The sequence below is a fragment of the Dermochelys coriacea genome, chromosome 1, assembly GCF_009764565.3.
Source record: "Dermochelys coriacea isolate rDerCor1 chromosome 1, rDerCor1.pri.v4, whole genome shotgun sequence".
In the NCBI taxonomy this organism is placed as follows: domain Eukaryota; kingdom Metazoa; phylum Chordata; order Testudines; family Dermochelyidae; genus Dermochelys; species Dermochelys coriacea.
In genome coordinates, this window is record NC_050068.2 from 274,182,254 (window position 1) to 274,203,560 (window position 21,307).

The 21,307-nt window shown below is 41.1% G+C and overlaps 1 protein-coding gene across 2 annotated transcripts in view; it reads left to right on the plus strand.

Moving 5' to 3' along the window:
* The first annotated feature begins 5,937 nt into the window (after nt 1-5,937).
* KITLG (KIT ligand) overlaps nt 5,938-21,307 on the plus strand; it is a 98,693-nt gene continuing 83,323 nt past the window's right edge. The window contains exon 1 of one of the 2 annotated variants that reach the window (XM_043492506.1): nt 5,938-6,460. In XM_043492506.1, the coding sequence (XP_043348441.1) occupies nt 6,446-6,460 (15 nt within the window). In that variant the 5' untranslated portion in view covers nt 5,938-6,445. The remainder of the gene's footprint in view (nt 6,461-21,307) is intronic. The other variant, XM_038417715.2, reaches the window with a different exon arrangement.

Consider the following 21,307-nt stretch of genomic DNA (forward strand, 5'->3'; position numbering starts at 1 on the left):
TGCCTGATGGCCAATGATATCAAAGGCAATTGAAAGACTCATCATAATCAGTCACGGTAGTTTTTTATTATCCATTAGTTATGGAGATCAATCACTACATTAAGGATGTTTCAATATCATGAGACAGTCTAAAGACTCACTGAAATGTGTCAAAATAAACTGATAAGTCCAGAGACATATGATTGTTTTGGGATTATCAATCATAGATATTCAAAAGTATTCATAGATTCATAGGCCAGAAGAGATCATGGTTATCATCTGATCTGACCTCCTTTATAACACAGTCCACAGAACTTCCTCAAAATAATTCCAGGAGCACATCTTTTTAGAAAACTATCCAATCTTGATTTAATAATAGTCAGTGATGGAGAATCCACCGTGAACCTTGGTAAGTTGTCTCAATGCTTAATTACTCTCACTGCTAAAAGTTTTCACCTTATTTACAGTCTGAATTTGTCTAGTTTCAACTTCCAGCCACTGCATCATGTTATACCTTTTTCTGCTAGACTGAAGAATATAGGTTCCTATATAGGTACTTAGAGATTGTAAGGTCACCCCTTAACCTTCTCTATCTTAAGCTAAATAGACTGGTTTCTTGAGTCTATTGCTATAAGGCAGGTTTTCTAATACTTTAAGCATTCTTGTGGCTCTTCTCTGAATCTTCTCCTATTTTTCAACATCCTTCTTGAATTGTGGGCACCAGAACTGGACACAGTACTCCAGGAGTGGTTGCACCAGTGCCAAATACAGAGGCAAAATAACCTCTCTACTCAAACTCAAGATTCTCCTGTTTTTGTAACTAAGGACTGCATTAGTTCTTTGGGGAACACCATCACACTGCAAGCTCATGTTCAGCTGATGATCCACCATGACCCCCAAATCCTTTTCAGAGTCACTGCTTCCCAGGATAACGTCCCCCGTAGTGCAAGGGCTTGTCTACATTTACAGTGCAGTAGCTGCATCGGTATGGCTGCTCCGCTGTAGCGCTTAGTGAAGACACTACCTACGCTAATTTGAAAGCTTCTCCCATTGGCGTAGACACTCCACCTCCCCAAGAGGCGGTAGTTATGTTGATGGGAGAAACCTTCCTGTCGACATAGCTCTGTCTACACCAGGGGGTTAAGCTGATATAATTATGTTGCTCAGGGGTGTGGATTTCAAAACCGCTCAGTGACATAGTTATATCAACATAAGATTATAGTGTATCCCAAGGCTCAGTATGGCCTACACTCTTTGTTCTTAGATATAGAGATTAGATCTACTCAACAGAAGAAAGGCTTCAGATTTTGAAGAGTGGTTTTTTTTCAAGACTTTTCACACCATGGTAGCATTCTGGAACATTCAACTTCTTCACTGATTTCCAGTTTCTTAGTATAGCCCTTTGGCCACTTCATGAATTTTCAGATAGCATGAAATGAACTATTAGCAATGTGTTCACTGAAAAATTTTGCTTTCTCTCTCCACTTTTGCCTTCACAAAACAAGAAGAAAAATGACATTACTTTACATTGTCTTTAGTACTGATTTTCCCCCAGGCAGATCTGAATAAAGCGTGAATAGACAATTATAGTGACTCTCACAATTATTATAATGGTAAGTGAAAATTAAATATCAAAATGGGAAAGTGTAGACTGCTGCACTTCAGCTGCCAAGGTGCCTGGCTACCTAGCCAAACAAATATTAGCATATGTTATTTTACAAACACTTAAGGATTACAAACCTAAATACCCACAGCTTGCCACAACCTTAAAACTACTGCACTGACAATCCCAGGATTTCAAGATGAAAAAAATCCTACAATCCTGGTCCCCAAACCTGCAATCCCACAATGAGAGTAATGAATTTCAGATGGTTGAATTGGGGATCCAGAAATCGTGAGGCTGAAGAATTGTTTAGGGGTTGCTTACCTTAACCCAGATGGGTTCATGTATGCTATGTCCATTAACAGTGTGTTCTGAAAAACCAGTTCTGCAGGGGACAAAAGAACAAGACTGAAAGCTGATAACATGTTATAAGGTAATCATTATGGTTAACCCACCCAGCTTTAATGAGGAGTATCATGCTGTTCACTCACCAATAGAGGACAGTTAGTATCACATTTCATTTTTCCTACACAGTGGAGGTCTGGGTCAAAGAAAACACAGCTGATTTTAGTTTTTTCTTATAGTTTCATAATGTAAATGCATTCATAGGTTCATAGAGTTTAAGGACAGAAGGGGCCATGACATCATCTAGTCTACTCTACAGTATATCACAGTCCTTTAAATTTCACCCAGTTACAACTGTATTGAACCCAGTGACTTGTGTTTGACTAAATATATCTTTCTAAAAGGCAGAAGGGATGGAGTGGTGAGAAGTGACAAGGACAGGAGGGCAACAGTGCAAGGGGAGAGGCCCTAAGACCACTAGGTCCTCACTACCCCGTCTAAATCTAGAATTCCATTCCCCACCCCCGCTCCCCGCACACAAAATCAGTGTTGTTATAGAGCTGTAAAGCTGGTGTGGAAGCAAAACTTGGCCAGTTGTCTCCGAAGGGCAAGGTTTGAATTTACACCCATAGAAAATTTGGCCCACAGAAATTCTAAGTGGGAAAGATCAGCCCTTCTCCCTGTGGGCGGGATTGGTCTTTACACATATTGTCAGCTGCTTCTCTTGGGCTGCTTTTGAAATGACTTCCTGACAGAGCTGAGTAGCCTCAATTTTCATAGCTCTATCTGGGTACTTATATAGCTCCGGCCACCACAGTGCTCAGGGAAGCTGCATGAACATTAATTAATGTATCCTTGCAATACTTTTCAGATGGGAAACAAAAGTTACACAGGGAGTTTGTGGAATAGATAGAGTTCTCTTGAGTTCCAGACCAGTGCCTGAACCACAAGATGCGGAAGGCAGACAAAATAAATACAGTACAGCGGAACATGTTTTTCCTAACCTTGTCAGCTCAGAATCACCTGGGAGCATGTGGATGACTCTACTGCAACGTGGTAGTTCATGGTTTCTCCTCTTTTAGTAGCTCTGTCTAGGTACTGACAAGGTCCCCATCATCATAGACTCATAAATTCCAAGGCCAGAAGAGACCATTGTGATAACACAGGCCATAGAACTTCCCAAAAATAATTCCTAGAGCATCTCTTTTTGAAAAACCTCTAATCGTGATCTAGAAATAGTCAGTGATGGAGAATCCACCATGATGCGTGGCAAACTGTTCTTACCATTGAAATACTTTCTCTGTTAAAAAATGTATGCCTTATTTCCACTCCGAACTTGTCTAGCTTCAGCTTTCAGCAATTGGATCATATTATACCTTCTCTGCTAGATTAATGAGCCCATTATTAAATATTTGTTCCAATGTAGATACTTATAGATTGTAGTCGAGTCACCCCTTACCCTTCTCTTCATTATGTTTAATAGACTGAGCAACTTGAGTTTAATCACTGTAAGGCAGGTATCACCATACTATCCCAGTGCCTCCCAGGTATTTTGAAACAACCCTGCCACATAAGAGAAATATCTTGATTAATTTAGAAGGGAGGAGGTGTTATATGTTTTGTATGAGAGATCTATGTTGTTTACACTGAAACCTTGGAGAGTGGTGTCTTCACCACACTTCTGTTTTTTAATACCAATCTCTTGTTCTAAAAACTAAATTATAGCCTTTGATATACTGAGAGGTTTCAGAGTAGCAGCCATGTTAGTCTGTATTCGCAAAAAGAAAAGGAGTACTTGTGGCACGTTAGAGACTAACAAATTTATTTGAGCATAAGCATTCGTAAGCTACAGCTCACTTCATCGGATGCTGTAGCTCATGAAAGCTTATGCTCAAATAAATTTGCTAGTCTCTAAGGTGCCGCAAGTACTCCTTTTCTTTTTGATATACTGATGGAGCTTTCGTTGGTTTCAATGGGAGCAACATCTCAGTAAATCTCCCCTGAAACATTTCCTACACAGTCACACACACACACATTCCTTGGGTATGTCTACATTTTAAGCTGAGGGTGTAGCCATGACAGCATGAGTGGCGAGATGAGCTAGCTACCCAGAGTACATGTCTAGGGTCTCAGATAGGCTAGCCCATCCCTCTACTCGTGGTGCCACAGCTACACACTATTTTTAGCGTGCTAGGTTGATCAGAGCTAGTATGGGTATGTCTCCTCAAGCTGGGACTTACATCCCCAACTCAAAGTGTAGACATATCCTTAAAAACTGAAATCCTGCCCACGTGGAAGTTAATGGCAAAATTCCTGTCAACTTCAATGGGGCCAGAATTTCTCCCTAAGTGTTTCAAAAAAGAACAAAACTACTACAGTAAGAGCTAATCTAACACTCAAAGGTCATTCAGGTCATCTTAATTATTCCCTTTCTTCTGTCCTAAGTCTGTGAAATGCAATAATTTTCCTGCCTTCCACTCTTCCAACTTCCCAGCTTGCAACATGAACTTCTAGGTTGTTCGTTCCTCTCACCATGTCACTCTGGTCAATCTTAGCTCATTCACCTGTCTGCTATGCATCTGGTACAATACAAGTTTCAGAGTAGCAGCCGTGTTAGTCTGTATTCGCAAAAAGAAAAGGAGTACTTGTGGCACCTTAGAGACTAACAAATTTATTAGAGCATAAGCTTTCGTGAGCTACAGCTCACTCATTGGATGCCTCCGATGCATCCGATGAAGTGAGCTGTAGCTCACGAAAGCTTATGCTCTAATCAATTTGTTAGTCTCTAAGGTGCCACAAGTACTCATTTTCTTTTTGGTACAATACAGTAGCTGAAGCTCACAAACTCGCCATTTCCAGAAGTGACAGCTAAGGGATCTTACAGCCTTTGTTTCTCTCCTTCTCTGGCTTCTGGAACTCCACATACAAGAATTGTTTTTTTTCCTTTGTAGAAATACAGTAACACCACAATCCAAAATTTGTCCTTTCTAATTATTTTTTCTTTGCAGCTCTCTACAAGGTCTTAGTGCTAGATTTCATTGTACCAAATCCCCAGGGTTTTTAATTCTTTTTTTAAATTTTTTACAAGCGTGCAGTTCATGGGTTTTAAGGTTACGTGCTATGCTACAACTCTTCTTAATGAAGAAGCACTGGCAACTATTTCTCAAGATGCAGGTATATTATTTTCCCCTTCTTTTGCCTGACCCCTCGGCTGAAATGGAACTCTTCTTAGCACCACTGAGGCAAGGGAAGAAAGAGGGCAACTATGACTATAAGCGATCTTTGCACTCCCTCACTCCTCAGGGCTGCCTGGGGCTGCTTCAGCCGACAGCATGATTTAAAGGAGCCTTAAAAGGGTTGATCTAATTTATACTAACTTGTTTCAGAGTAGCAGCCGTGTTAGTCTGTATTCGCAAAAAGAAAAGGAGTACTTGTGGCACCTTAGAGACTAACAAATTTATTAGAGCATAAGCTTTCGTGAGCTACATCCGATGAAGTGAGCTGTAGCTCACGAAAGCTTATGCTCTAATAAATTTGTTAGTCTCTAAGGTGCCACAAGTACTCCTTTTCTTTATACTAACTTGTAACAGCTTCTCAGCACCAATAAGCCAAATGGGGACTGCCAGAGTGTAGTAAAGACCCTGTTTATAGTTGCCCTCAAACCATGTGTGCAAAAGTGGATGTAAAAGGCTCCCACTCGGATCTGTCAGCGCCCTGCACTGACTTTGGCCTGCACCGAGCACAGCACTACAGTATACACCCACTGCTGGAACAATTTGGATCGTGGGGGTGCCGAGAGCCACTGAACCAAACTATAAACCCTGAACATGATGGAAAGCACATCAAGCCAGCACCTGGGCCTGGGAATTAAACCCAGCCCCCCCTCCCCTCGCCCCATATGCTCGAGTCTCTCTCTTACTCGGCCTGCGCCAGCACCGTGAGTGGGGCGGCGGGCGGCACCTCATGGGAGCGCAGGACGCAGCCGCCGCCCCCAGCTTTGCTTCCCGAGGCTTGGCACGCGCCCTCCCCCCCCCCCGGGGGGCAGCCTGCGAGCCAGCCCAGCTCTCCCCGGGCCACGGAGCAGCGGGGCCGGCTGCCCCCAAGGGGAGGTCGGATTTCCCGCCGGTGGCGGGAGCGGGCAAGCCCGGCTTGTTAGCGCGTTGAACTTCGCTCCCTGTTGGCGCTGCCTCTGCTCCCATTCCTGGAGGCTGTGGGAGGGGAAAGGCGTGTCTCGCCCCGGCTCGGAGGCTGCCGCGGCTTCTACTGCGCCTGCTGCCGGGGCCTCGGCGGCGCTATAAAAGAAGTGGCCCGGCGCCGGCTCCGGCCTCAGTCCGCGCCTCTCCTCACGCCGTGGAGACCGCGAGCAGCGAGCCCAGGGGACGGGGCAGAGAGTGGGCGCCCGCTGCGGGCAACCCCAATGCGTGGACTATCCGCCGCTGCGCTATGCTGGAGCCCCAGGGCCGCTGAAGGGAGACTGCACGCGGCCGGCTGGGCTGGATTGCAGCGCTGTCTTTCCTTATGAAGAAGACACAAGTGAGTACTTAGAGCCAGCGCACGTCGGGAGGCAGGGAGCGTCCGAGGTGCCGGGGCGGGGGATGCAGAGCTCCAGGAGGCGCGCCGCTCAGTGGGAACTTTTCTGAAACAGCCGAACCACCAACCAAATACACACGTACCGCTGCACGCTGGGCACGAATCTGTTCCCTGGCCAGATCCCACGCAAAGAAAAGCGTTCAAGATGCAGGCGCTAGAGGTGGTTTGGGAGCCAGCTTGCCTTACCTGCCTGGGCAAATGGCTTTAGGTTAGACCAGCGGCTGTCCGATAAGATCTGCTTCAGGCTCCGGCGTATGAAAGGGCGTAGTTTATTAAAGACTGGGTAACTGGAGAGACTCCTAGTTTCTGACCCACGGATTTGGGTGGACTAGAAATGTAAACCCCTTTTCCACCACCTAAAGCCTCAGCAGGTTGGCCGCTTCAGTTTCAGCTGTCACTAACGCGAGACAGCGCTAGCATAGGAGGCGGGAGGTTCTGGACGCCTTGCGAGGGCGGATCGGTTCCAATGATTAATAGTAACATTGCTGTTTTACTGGGGTCGAGGGCTTGAAGACTTCCTTCCTACTAGCATTGTCCCATACACCAAGCAATTTGTGGAAAAGTTCCAAGGAAGGTCTGAAGTAAAGATCTAATCATAACAGTTCTCAGAAGCCAGCTGGGAAAATGACCTCAATAAATAAGTTACATATGGTCACTAGCTTCATTCAAGTAGCTTGTACTATATAGCATGTCAGATACATTTTAGATGGCTATTTGGCATTCTTCCCCTTGACCTTTCCCACCCCAGTAATAAAGAATTGCTCTGTACACTTGGTGGATTATGTGCCATTATTTCTCCAAATTCTATGTGAGATTACAATTACTGTACTATTTACATTTTTAAAAGGGGATGAGGGAAGGCACAGTTGGTCAGAAGGCAGCAGGAAAATAATCTAATTTAAAAATTACCAGCAACTGTTTGTTAAAGGCAAGAGTTTAGGGCCTGATCCTGCAAGGTGCTGAGTACCCTCAACTCCCACTGACATCAGAGAGAGCCAAGGGTACCTCAGAAGATCCTGCTGTTGGAGAAGGGGAAGGAATAGTGGAACTCGTGCCCTACTCTCACTGCTCTTTTTGGTGAGCAGCTGCTAACCTGGTGACTGCTGGTTCCCCTTTCTCCTTATCTGGAGTCTCCCCACCCACTTTGCTACTCTCTTCTCTCTCTTGGTGACTGCTGCGCACACATGGTCCCTTTCCCTGATAGATCATTTAGAGTCTTGGTGTATATCTAGGACTAATTGGCTACGGTTAAAAAAAAATTAAAATATTCACACTGAAAAAATCAGGAAAAATTTCCTACCTGTGATCTACTAAGGAGCTAATAGTCTCCCAAGAGAAGTGGTGGAACAGGAAGCCCCCATCACTTGGAATGTTTAAAATTGGCCCAGAGATGGCCGTAGAAAATATATTGTGTAGGGAACTTCCCTGCAGTAGCTCTAGGTGTCAGCACTAATTAATCTTTTCCATCTTTAATTTCAGTGAAATCTAACCACATGTTTATACTAAAATGATCAACTTTGTAAATTGTCATGTCCAACATTCACTTGAGCTGAATGGGGGTGGCTGACACCTCCAAACTATTGTTTCAAAGCTTGTGAGCAAACAATGCAGCAACGAACATATTATTCACTAGTGTTGCTTTGCTATAATCTTTGTTTATACTTTCGTTTAAAATGGGTTGGATGCTAGAAGAGAGCCAGCATGTTGTGCTAGCCCATACCAGCTTACTTTTAAACTTCTTTATGGGGAAGAGAATGAAATTGTTCGGGAAGTAGTCAAGAATTATGGTCAAGTAACTTACAGTCGTAGTGAAAGGAAATGTTCAACTTTTTTAAATATCAAAACATTTTTCCAAATTCACAAATACAGAGCAAAGCAGGCATAATGGATCCCACCCATTCAGCTAGGAAAAGAAGGAAGTCCTGGCATTCCATAGCATATGGCTTAGCTCCGGGGTTTTCAAATTGTGGCTTAATTTTGTGGAACTGCTTCTGTCACTGCTGTGCAGCAACTTGTCAGCCTTCAAGCAGTTGCTTCCCCCCCCCCCCACCAAACTTAACCCATTCCCCCCCACCCCGCCAACAAGCCACCAAACCACGCAATAATTTGCATCCTGCAGAGCTTTTGTGTGTTCCTTTCTGAATTCAACCTGTGATCTAAGGTGATAGGTTAGCAAACATACAGGAGGACAAAAGCAAACCAATAATCATCTTGAAGAGATCAAAGCGGAGGGAACTGTAAGCTGAAAGATTTTTTCACTAAAAATATCCATTTCTACATGCAGAGAAATAAAACTAATAACAGATACAAAATGGGGTGTTTAACCAAATAGTGGAATTGCATAGAAGTGAGTTAGTGTTGCCTTGTTACTCCTTTTTTACATAAACATTATGATTGCTGCAGAGAAAAGGAGGGGGATTGGAAGGTTGGGAAGGAAGTTGTTCATTAGATCTGTGTTAAGAAAGGTCAAGCTGAGCAGGATCAAACTGCCTTGAAAAACTACTTTAATAGAAAAAAAAAAATCTCGGTTTCTTACATTTAAGATAATGTTATACAAGATAAGGTGTTTAACTATTTGAGGGATACAACTACAAGTAAAGTGCTGATGGACAGTGAGGAAAAAAATGTGCTGTTAAAAACTAAACTTGGTACAACAGAACATGATCAAGTTTATCATTTTATTTGCAGCAGTCATACAGTCTGTGACCTGACAAAATTAGAGATTTTGCAAAGAATTGGTTCATGAATAATTTAAATGCTGAAACTGCTTCTTCAAAAATTCTGCATTTTGGATAAAAAAAAAAAAATCTCTATTTTAAACACACCAACAGCTCCTGGCTATGTCAAAAAATAATGATAGTAATTCTCTTTTTAAAATATGATTTAACAGTTAGGGTCCAATCCTGCAAATTTTTACTATGTGAATAGTCTCATTGAAGTAATCTAATTGAAGGATTACTCTCATGAGAGGATTTGCAGGATTATGCCCTTAGTAATTAAACATTAATACTGGAAGTGAGTCTATATTCTATTGCATACTAATATTAAAACAAACAAAATATCACTTATAGCAAGACAACCTTTTAAATGTGAGGAAATATGGTGAGTAATGATACTATAATACAGTTTACTAGAATACTTAGTAAATCTCTTGACTTTCTTATTCTTTGTTTAATTAAAGGATAATCTAAATTGGTTCAAATTCATTTAAGAAACAGTACAGAAAGGGATCGTCACACAGAGCTAAATAGAAAAACTGGAGCTAGTGATAGTGGCACCACTATTGAAATGGCTAAATGTTTCAGAATTTTGACCTGCAGCATCAGGCTAGACACAACCTCTTGGAGACCTTAGTAGTGGAAAAGAGCTTAAGGCAAAATGAAGCTTTTCACTGTTGAATGGGTGCATTCATTGCCAATGGTTGCATGACCTTCTGGGCTCCGTTCAAGGGACAGTCCTAGCTTTACTACATTCTTTGCCCCTGGAGAGGAAGCCTGTGTGTTAGTATGAAGTACAATCAAACTATATAAGAAGGAAGCTGGCAGAAAGCGGAGAAGCAAATTGTATATTTCTGTCCTGCGTAATAGCATGCTAAAGAACAAAAACAAAAAAAAAGGAAAATATGGATCCAGTGCAAAACAATGCATTGTGAGAGCATTCAGAGGCATTCCCAACAAACAAAGGCTGAACTTCTGCTCAGTCTCTCCTGCCCTGCACAGTTGTTCAAGAGGAGAAAGAGAGCTATACACTGCAGGCCATTTGAGGTCCACAGAAGTAAAGTATGGATCTCCACAAGTTCTGCTTGGGAGACAGAACAAGAATGTAGGAGCTAGGAAGATGCCATACCATAACCAGTCCTCAAAGAACTGAGCTGATAGTCCAGATAGGGTTCCTTCCACATCCAGTTTTGATTCTGTCTCTAGAAGACCAGTTTACTTAGTTTGTTGTGAACAATGCACTATGAACACTCTGAGGGAAGTCTTATGAAGAAACATCTGTGGGATGGTCTAAAAGACTGCTGTCTTTTTGGGGGTGCTTTTTGATATTTAATATGATGATTTGCTTTGCCTGCTTGCATTTCATGTCCATGGGTTTGTGTGCCTGTAATCTGTGATCCAATGTAGGGGGCAATTTCTTGTATAATATAAAATATGTCCCAATTATCTACTTCTGACATGCAAGTCTGACTTTATCACTGAAATTCATGTTGTCCTCTTGTTCAACAAATTAAAATTTCGATTCTAGCTAAAGTTAGCGCTGTCCTATCAGTTTGATGTTATGTGGCTTAATGGTACACTGGCTCATGTAATCACAATATAGTGCGAAAGTTCAATGTTGGCAAAATGTTCACTTTGGCTTAGTGAGGGCAATGCTAAGTATGTAGCATGTAAACATAGCACCCATTTATTTAAAGCAAAGCATGAAAAATATCCCTCTACGCAATTCCATTTGAGTAGTGTGGGAGCTGACATGAAAATGGAAGAGTTTATTCTATATTTGGTCTTTGGTATGCCAAACACCAGATTAGTTAACCTTCCAAATACACTGCAAACCGATATGTTTTTCCTGGGATTTGGGATGAGGGAGATGGAGAGAGGAAGGTTCACTTTTTTGACTTTTATTTGCTGGTAATTATCTGAGCTGCAGCAGTGTATTTAATTGTATTCATGAATTTTTATTTTGTGAGTTTTTAATGTATGAACACACATTTAATGTAGTAAATAAATTATTGTATACAGCATATATTGATTGTGGTGGGAGGTTTTAATTATTATTACCAGACATAAGTGTAAATATTATCAGATGTTTATCTGTTTTAAGAATGCACATGGAAAACATAATACACTTAGGAGCTGCCAGGAAAAAATAAAATTCTGGGTCAAGTGTTTTAATCAACAATACTTGACCCAGAATTTTATTTTTTCCTGGCAGCTCCTAAGTGTATTATGTTTTCCATGTGCATTCTTAAACAGATAAGTGTAAATATTATCAGATGTTTATGTCTGGTAATAATAATAATAATTAAAACCTCCCAACACAAAGTCCATGAAAAATTATTGAGGTTAATGAAGGCTGATAAATTATTTCCACTGAGCTAAGTGTCTACCCAATTTAATAACTTGGATTAGAAAACACTTTGGGTCATGATTAGATAGGCAATAAACTATATTAGGTGAATGGTGGTTGTGGATGGGGAAACCATTCTTTAAGAATTGTACTCTAGGTTAAGATCTCTGGGTCCTTGCACACCCCAAACCTCCATTGACTTTAACAGTTTCTGGACATGCAAGAACTGTAAGATTTGACCCCTTCTCTATGACTTCATCTACTTTTCAGAAACTACTGTACAGCACATATCAAGTTATATTACTTGAGTCTCCTGACATAATTTAAAGCAAAGTTCATTCTTGGAAATGCATACAGGACTAAACTGTGTTGCCAGATCATTCTACCTGCTGAAGTCAAGACTCTGTAGCATAGATCAGGAACATGGTTTTTGTTCTATCTACAGTGCAAGACTGACCATATTTTAATCCTGTTAATGAGCAATCATCACTGTAGTATCTGAGCACTTTATAATCTTTTACTGTATGGATCCTCACAAGGGAAGGAAATACTATTGTTATATTACACACGGGAAACTAAGTCACAGAGAGACTAAGGCCCAGAATTGTAAAGGCATTGCAAGGCCTAAGTGACTTAGAGTTTAATCCCATTTTCAATAGGGATTTAGGCACTTAGGCTCCCATTTTAGAGATAAGTAATTGACTTTCAATGAGACTTAAGTGCCTAAGTGAATCACACAGGGTATGCAGTGGAGCAGGGAATTAAACCCTGATCTCCTGGATTACAGGCTAGTGCCCCAAACATTGAACCATCTTTCCCCACTATTGAGGAAACTCCTGTAGTTTCTTCAGTATGAAAAAGACCTCTTACTTATTAAGTTAATGTTGCATACACTAGAATGGTTAAAACGTTGTCTTTTTTAACTTGATTCAGATTAAGGGCCTGATTTCACCACTCTTACTCACATCTAGTAGTACTTCGCTACAAGAGTAGTCTCATTGATTTTTAGTAAGATATTGCACATCATGAGTAAGGGTAGCAGAATCTCTCTAATAATTTAGATATGTTAGACCTATGATTTTTTTTTAATTTGAGAGTTTTCTTTTACAATTTAATCGAACACTAATTTAAATCTGTTGCCTAAAGAACATACTGTTTCTTCCAAATATAATTTTAATTGTTTTTAAATAATGTGACCTAACATAGTAATTTCCCCAGATATACATTAACACCAGTTATATACATTTCAGTTAAATGATGGATATCTCTAAAGGTTTGGAAACTTGTTATAGATGCTTATCTAATTATCTGATTAGTTTGTGAATTTTTCTAGCTCACTTTATTTTACAATCTCACCTCTTGTCTCCAACATTCCTTACTTGTTATATTGCTCTCTTATTAGGAGAATGGACCCAGATCAATACCCAGGGTCCTCTCCAGAAATTATTCTTCCAATTGTGGGCTTATAGATCTCACTGTTTGTGAAAGTTTGAAGTTCTTTACAACTTATATCCTCATAAAAATTAGGGCTGTCATGTGATTAAAAAATTAACTGCGATTAATTGCGCAATTTAAAAAATTAATCGCAAAATTAAAAAAATGAATCACGATTAATCACGCCATTAAACGCACTGTTAAACAATAATAGAATACCATTTATTTAAATATTTTAAAATATTGGTCATCTGCAGTGACCGCGATTCGCCATTCCCAGCCAATTGAAGCTGCGGGCGGCTGTGTCTGCGGATGGTCAATGTAAACAAACTGCCTCGCAGCCCTCCAGGAGATTACCCTGACAGGCCGCGTGTGGCCAGTGGGCCGCAGGTTGCCCACCACTGCTTTAGACACTATAAGTCCACTCAGTCCTATTTCTTGTTCAGCCAGTCGCTCAGACAAACAAATTTGTTTACATTTGCAGGAGATAATGCTGCCCACTTCTTGTTTACAATGTCACCTGAAAGTGAGAATGGGTGTTCAGATGGCACGGTTGTAGCCGGCATCGCAAGATATTTACATGCAAGTTGCGCTAAAAATTCATATGTCCCTTCATGCTTCAACCACCATTCCAGAGGACATGCGTCCATGCCAATTACAGGTTCTGCTCGATAACTATCCAAAGCAGAACGGACCAACACATGTTCATTTTCATTATCTTAGTCAGATGCCACCAGCAGAAGGTTGATTTTCTTTTTTGGTAGTTCGGGTTCTGTAGTTTCCACATCAGAGTGATGCTCTTTTAAGACTTCTGAAAGCATGCACCACACCTCATACCTCTGATATTTTGGAAAGCACTTCAGATTCTTAAATCTTGGGTCGAGTGCTGTAGCTATCTTTAGAAAATCTCACATTGGTGTTTTGTCAAATCTGCAGTGAAAGTGCTCTTAAAATGAACATGTGCTGAGTCCTCATCTGAGACTACTATAACATGAAATATATGGCAGAATGCGGGTAAAATAGAGCCAGAGCCATACATTTCTCCCTCAAGGAATTTAGTCACAAATTTAATTAACACTTTTTTTTTTTTTTAATGAGCATCATCCACATGGAAGCATGTCCTCTGGAATGGTGTCCAAAACATGAAGGGACATATGAATGTTGAGCATATCTGGCACATATATACCTTGCAATGCCAGCTACAAAACTCCCATGCGAATGCCTGTTCTCACTTTCTGGTGACATTGTAAATAAAAAGTGGGCAGCATTATCTCCCGTAAATGTAAATAAACTTGTTTGTCTTAGCATTTGGCTGAACGAGAATCAGGACTGAATGGACTTGTAGACTCTAAAGTTTTGCATTTTTTATTTTTTTTTTAGTGCAGTTATGTAACAAAAAATCAACATTTGTAAGTTGTGCTATCAGGATAAAGAGATCGCACTACAGTACTTGTATGAGGTGAACTGAAAAATACTGTTTCTCTTGTTTATCATTTTTTACAGTGCAAATGTTTGTAATAAAAATAATATAAAGTGAGCACTGTATACTTTATATTCTGTGTTGTAATTGAAATCAATATATTTGAAAATGTTGAAAAACATCCAAATATTTAATAAATTTCACTTGGTATTCTATTGTTTAACAGTGTGATTAAAACTGAAAATAATTTTTTGAGTTAATCATATGAATTAACAACTAATTAATTAATTTAATTAATTAATATAACAGATTAATTGACAGCCCTAATAAAAATTTCAAAGGGTGTTAGATCACTGCCTTCACGTGGACCATTTCTTGAGGTATGAAGAAAGGATCTCCATACCTTTGAATTTTACAATCCTGTGGCTCAGTGAAGAGCCTTTTAAAGTATATGAGATAAGCCCATCTGACAGAGATTTTCCTGCAATGGGTCATCCCTAAAGAGACTCTCACATGGAGAAACACAAGAAAGCAGGATGCTGGGCTATTATTTATTGCCTGCCTTTACATTACTGTTCAGTAGCAATATCTTTCACTTCTGAAGATGTCATTGTCAAAGAACTGATACCAAATTTATTTTTGGCATATTTCAGGTAATCTTTCTTGCTTCTCCACTTATGATTTTTCCAACTATTCTGAATTAAGGAGTGCTTGCTGCATTGGAAAGAAGCATTGCAATGCTTCTCAGCAGCATTTTGACGGTGGGGTGTCCTGTGGGCACACACAAATGCTCTGGCAGGCACCATGGCACCTGCGGGTACCGCGTTGGGGACACCTGCGTTACAAACTCTAGACAAATTGTGTCACAAACCACTTTGTGACAGTAGTTCAAGTACAAATAGGAGGGAATTACACTAGTGTAAAACAGGAATAATGCACTGGTGCATCAGGCCCAATGTTTCAAACTGTAGGTGCCATGAGTATGGAGATTTCCGTGTGTGTGTGTGTGTGTGTGTGTGTGTGTATGTTTGTGAATTGTGCAGAGCTCATATTTATGTTTTAAATAGGACTAAGATGTCATAACTAACACTGACTTTTATGGCCTAACTTTAATGGACTGCGGTAACATTGATGGGTCAGGTTTGGTCTATTTAAATTAATAATGTGCTGCATATCTTCAAAGTAATTCAACAGGTGAAGAGAGGTGCTTGGAAACTCAAGGAGCTAAAATTGAAACATGTGAATGGTTTATTGTTTCTATGCCTTAAATTCCATTCCCCAGTCACTAATTGTAAAGTAAAGGATGGTTTGTGTCATGCATTCAGTTATGCCATTATTTAATGCAAGTTTATTCACCAAGCCTTTTTAAACAGTTACAGATCTGGATGTCTGCTCCCATTTGAACTGAAGTGCAAGCGGACATATTTTTTTTTTTAATTCAAGTTTGAGTCGTGGGATTATGAATAGGCAACCAATTTAATTTAGAAAACTTGTATAATACTACATGGCACTCTCCTCTGGGTAATATCTAAGCTTCCAATAGGTAATACTGGACAGAATTCCTAGGTTTGGACTATTTTAGAGAGACAAATAGTATCCCTAACCTTCAGAATTGCTGTCTATTTCAAATTATTAAATTTGAGTGATATATAGCAGTCCTTTCTCCAGAACAAAAACTGCCAGCACAAATTAGACCCAAATCTAATTGAGTCATAAAAATAGTGTTTTCTTTTACATGCATGCTTGGCTCTTTTTTATGGTCAAGGATATGTGGGTCAAAGCCTGTCTATGCTTTTAAACAGAGCATATTTATATTTGGTTTGATCCTGTCCTAATCACCATAAAATAACATGCCCCAAGGTTGACTTCTAGCCATTAAAGCTCAGAGGTTTTTAACCTGGCTATACCATGATTAGTCCCAAACATTGTTGACTGATTGTTTCCAAATTGATATAATGCTGGACACCGAAGCTCCAATCTTGATTCAATTAGTCCATGAAACTCTTGCAGTTGTCTTCAGTGAGATCTGGACTGGGCCCTCCAGTCATAGCTAATCTTGTATTTAGCAACTGCTAGCAATTCTCTTCTTTTCCCAGCATATCTTGTCTATTACTAGCTCCTTTTGCTTTTTTTCTTCTATAATATCAGTAAAATTCCTTCATTCTCCTCTATCCCCATGGTGTAAGCCTTTGTCACAGATTGATCATCTCTCATTCAATTGCTGGAACATTCTTCTTCCTGGCATCTCCCTATCCATTTATACAAAAAAGCCATTACAAAAATTATTTTCCTCTCTTGCTTTTCCTACACTATCACCCCCAGCTTACTTGAATCCTTTCTCTGGCTTCTACCACGTCCAGTACAGAAGTTTCTCGTCTTCACTTGCATCTCTGCACCTCTTCTGGCAAATACTCTTTATTATTCTCTTCACTTCCTCTCACTCTTAGCTTTATGCCTTTATTCATGCTGCCTACTATACTTGCAGTAGTCTGCCCCTATGCTGATTTCCTTATCAATGAACTCTCAATATGTACATCAACAGAATTGTTGTCTTTCCTGTGTAAAATTAAGCTCTTCAGGGCAGGGCTCTTCTATGTTTTGTAGAACACAGCACATTACAGAACCATGTGCGTAATAAATAATTTATTATTTAGTGCACTTATATTGTGCTCATTACATAGTATCTGGATGCTATTTCAGTAGCTGACTTATTTCTTATCTTTATTTTTTACATAATACTGCGTACTGTATTCCAAAGAGTCAATCATTTGCTAAGGAAACACAAAAGTCTTCTCAGAGTATTGTATCATCCTGCTGTATGATATACAATGAAGCTCAGAGATTCTACAAATGATGGATTCAATTTTTTTCACACTATGGTTGAATCTACTAGAGTTAATTTCTTATTTTCCTAAGGCTAACTTTTTTTCCTCAGCATATTCTTTAAAATCTCTTCTCACAAACTAGCTCTAGTGATATCTTGGAAACTTTCCAGTAGTAACCAGACTGCAGCCTATACTTCTGAACATTTCTGACTGTGCACAGGACACATAGGTGAATAAAAGACAGACACTGGAATGAATTTTAAGTGACAGGCTGCAACTTTATCATCATTAGGTAGGGGCAATATACCACCCCATCTCACATATCAGGCATTTAACTGAGTTCAATTTGGGATTACAGGGCTCCAAATTTATAACTGATAACTCGGAGTAAAACCCTCAGCCTCCCCCAGGATTCAGCTCAATCCAAAGTTCTCTCCTCCTCTCTCCCCCCCTTCAAAGTAGGTAGAGAGAACCAATGGGGGAGCTCAATCTGCAAAGACTTCAGGCCTTTCCTGTAGATTCCCAGACCGTCGGCAAAAATCCTGCGTCTTATTTACCTCTTGGAGCTGGTCTTTTTAGCCTTTATCCACATTGGACACTGACTGCAAGTAATGACAAACTATACATTCCTTTGTTATCTCTTAATATCAGACTTCTAAATCATATCCTTCCTTACCCCAGCTGCACCTCCACAATGCAGTGAGGAAAGTGAAAACCCACCGGATCGCCAGTAACTTGGTCCAATGGGAAAAAATCCTTTCTGATCCCAAAAAACATGCTTGTCTATAGATCAGATCCGAAGCATCTTGGAAATGCAACTCTCTCCCTTCACTACAGGGAAGTGGTGGGAAGAGGGAAGGCAGGACAGCTGAAGAGGCAAGAGGCTTCACAGCAAGGCAACTGAAGAGGCAAGAGGCATAAGTGGCTTCCCCACCTCCACCACCAATTTAAACTAATCAGCTATCCCCTCTGGTCTGCCAGCCAGTCAGATGCATAGAAGCTGAGGAGGGGGACGGAGCATGGCCAGGCTCTGGCATGTGCTCTACTCCCTTCCCTCTGGGAGCAACTTATCCCTTGTTTTGTCCAACCAACAACATGCTCCTGATCCAAAGAGGCTGGAAGGAGGTGTTTTCTGGGCATGGGCTCTTCCCTCTGTTTCCCTTCTGGAGACCGTGCTTTCTCCACGCAGTCTAAATCAATGTCCTCCCCACTAAAACAGGGTTGGTTGATTTTTACAAATGGTCCTGACGTATATGTAAACTTAATCCAATTCATAGCTTACCAGTTTATTTCTAATACTGCAGAGATCCAAACACTCCTAACTTGGTATGTCACCATCCAAGAACAATATCCTATCTAAAGCTGAATGCTCTATATGCTTAAAAAGAAAAGGAGTACTTGAGACACCTTAGAGACTAACATTTATTAGAGCATAAGCTTTCTTGGGCTACAGCCCACTTCATCGGATGCATAGAATGGAACATATAGTAAGACGATATATACACATACAGAGAAGGTGGAAGTTGCCATACAAACTGTAAGAGGCTAATTAATTAAGATGAGCTATTATCAGCAGGAGAAAAAAAATTTTATAGTGATAATCAAGATGGCCCATTTAGACAGTTGACAAGAAGGTGTGAGGATACTTAACATGGGGAAATGGATTCAATCCATTCTATGCCTCCGATGAAGTGGGCTGTAGCCCACGAAAGCTGATGCTCTAATAAATTTGTTAGTCTCTAAGGAGCCACAAGTACTCCTGTTTTTTTTGCGGATACAGACTAACACGGCTGCTGCTCTGAAACCTGTCTGTATACTTAAATTAGTAAACTGCTAAGTAAGGTTTCAGAGTAGCAGCCGTGTTAGTCTGTATTCTCAAAAAGAAAAGGAGTACTTGTGGCACCTTAGAGACTAACAAATTTATTTGAGCATAAGCTTTCTTGAGCTACAGCTCACTTCATCGGATGCATTTGGTGGAAAAAACAGAGGAGAGATTGATATACACACACAGAGAACATGAAACAATGGGTTTATCATACACACTGTAAGGAGAGTGATCACTTAAGATAAGCCATCACCAGCAGCGGGGGTGGGGAAAGGAGGAAAACCTTTCATGGTGACAAGCAAGGTAGGCTATTTCCAGCAGTTAACAAGAATATCTGAGGAACAGTGGGGGGTGGGTTGGGGGGGAGAAATACCATGGGGAAATAGTTTTACCTTGTGTAATGACTCATCCATTCCCAGTCTCTATTCAAGCCTAAGTTAATTGTATCCAGCTTGCAAATTAATTCCAATTCAGCAGTCTCTCCTTGGAGTCTGTTTGTGAAGCTTTTTTGTTGAAGGATAGCCACTCTTAGGTCTGTGATCGAGTGACCAGAGAGATTGAAGTGTTCTCCAACTGGTTTTTGAATGTTATAATTCTTGACGTCTGATTTGTGTCCATTCATTCTTTTACGTAGAGACTGTCCAGTTTGACCAATGTACATGGCAGAGGGGCATTGCTGGCACATGATGGCATATATCACATTGGTAGATGCGCAGGTGAAGGAGCCTCTGATAGTGTGGCTGATGTGATTAGGCCCTATGATGGTGTCCCCTGAATAGATATGTGGACAGAGTTGGCAACGGGCTTTGTTGCAAGGATAGGTTCCTGGGTTGGTGGTTCTGTTGTGTGGTATGTGGTTGCTGGTGAGTATTTGCTTCAGATTGGGGGGCTGTCTGTAAGCAAGGACTGGCCTGTCTCCCAAGATCTGTGAGAGTGATGGCTCGTCCTTCAGGATAGGTTGTAGATCCTTGATGATGCGTTGGAGAGGTTTTAGTTGGGGGCTGAAGGTGATGGCTAGTGGCGTTCTGTTATTTTCTTTGTTGGGCCTGTCCTGTAGTAGGTGATTTCTGGGTACTCTTCTGGCTCGGTCAATCTGTTTCTTCACTTCAGTAGGTGGATATTGTAGTTGTAGGAATGCACGATAGAGATCTTGTAGGTGTTTGTCTCTGTCTGAGGGGTTGGAGCAAATGCGGTTATATCGTAGAGCTTGGCTGTAGACAATGGATCATGTGGTATGATCTGGATGAAAGCTAGAGGCATGTAGGTAGCAATAGCGGTCAGTAGGTTTCCGATATAGGGTGGTGTTTATGTGACCATCGCTTATTAGCACCGTAGTGTCCAGGAAGTGGATCTCTTGTGTGGACTGGTCCAGGCTGAGGTTGATGGTGGGATGGAAATTGTTGAAATCCTGGTGGAATTCCTCAAGGGCTTTTTTCCATGTGTCCAGATGATGAAGATGTCATCAATGTAGCGCAAGTAGAGTAGGGGCATTAGGAGACGAGAGCTGAGGAAGCGTTGTTCTAAGTCATCCATAAAAATGTTGGCATACTGTGGGGCCATGCGGGTACCCATCGCAGTGCCACTGACTTGAAGGTATACGTTGTCCCCAAATGTGAAATAGTTATGGGTGAGGACAAAGTCACAAAGTTCAACCACCAGGTTAGCCGTGACATTATCGGGGATACTGTTCCTGACGGCTTGTAGCCCATCTGTGTGTGGAATGTTGGTGTAGAGGGCTCCTACATCCATAGTGGCTAGGATGGTGTTTTTAGGAAGATCACCAATGGACTGTAGTTTCCTCTGGAAGTCAGTGGTGTCCCGAAGATAGCTGGGAGTGCTGGTAACGTAGGGCCTGCGGAGGGAGTCTACATAGCCAGACAATCCTGCTGTCAGGGTGCCAATGCCTGAGATGATGGGGCGTCCAGGATTTCCAGGTTTATGGATCTTGGGTAGCAGATAGAATACCCCAGGTCGGGGTTCTAGGGGTGTGTCTGTGCGGATTTGTTCTTGTGCTTTTTCAGGGAGTTTCTTGAGCAAATGCTGTAGTTTCTTTTGATAACTCTCAGTGGGATCAGAGGGTAATGGCTTGTCAAAAGTGGTGTTGGAGAGCTGCCTAGTAGCCTCTTGTTCATACTCCGATCTATTCATGATGACGACAGCACCTCCTTTGTCAGCCTTTTTGATTATGATGTCAGAGTTGTTTCTGAGGCTGTGGATGG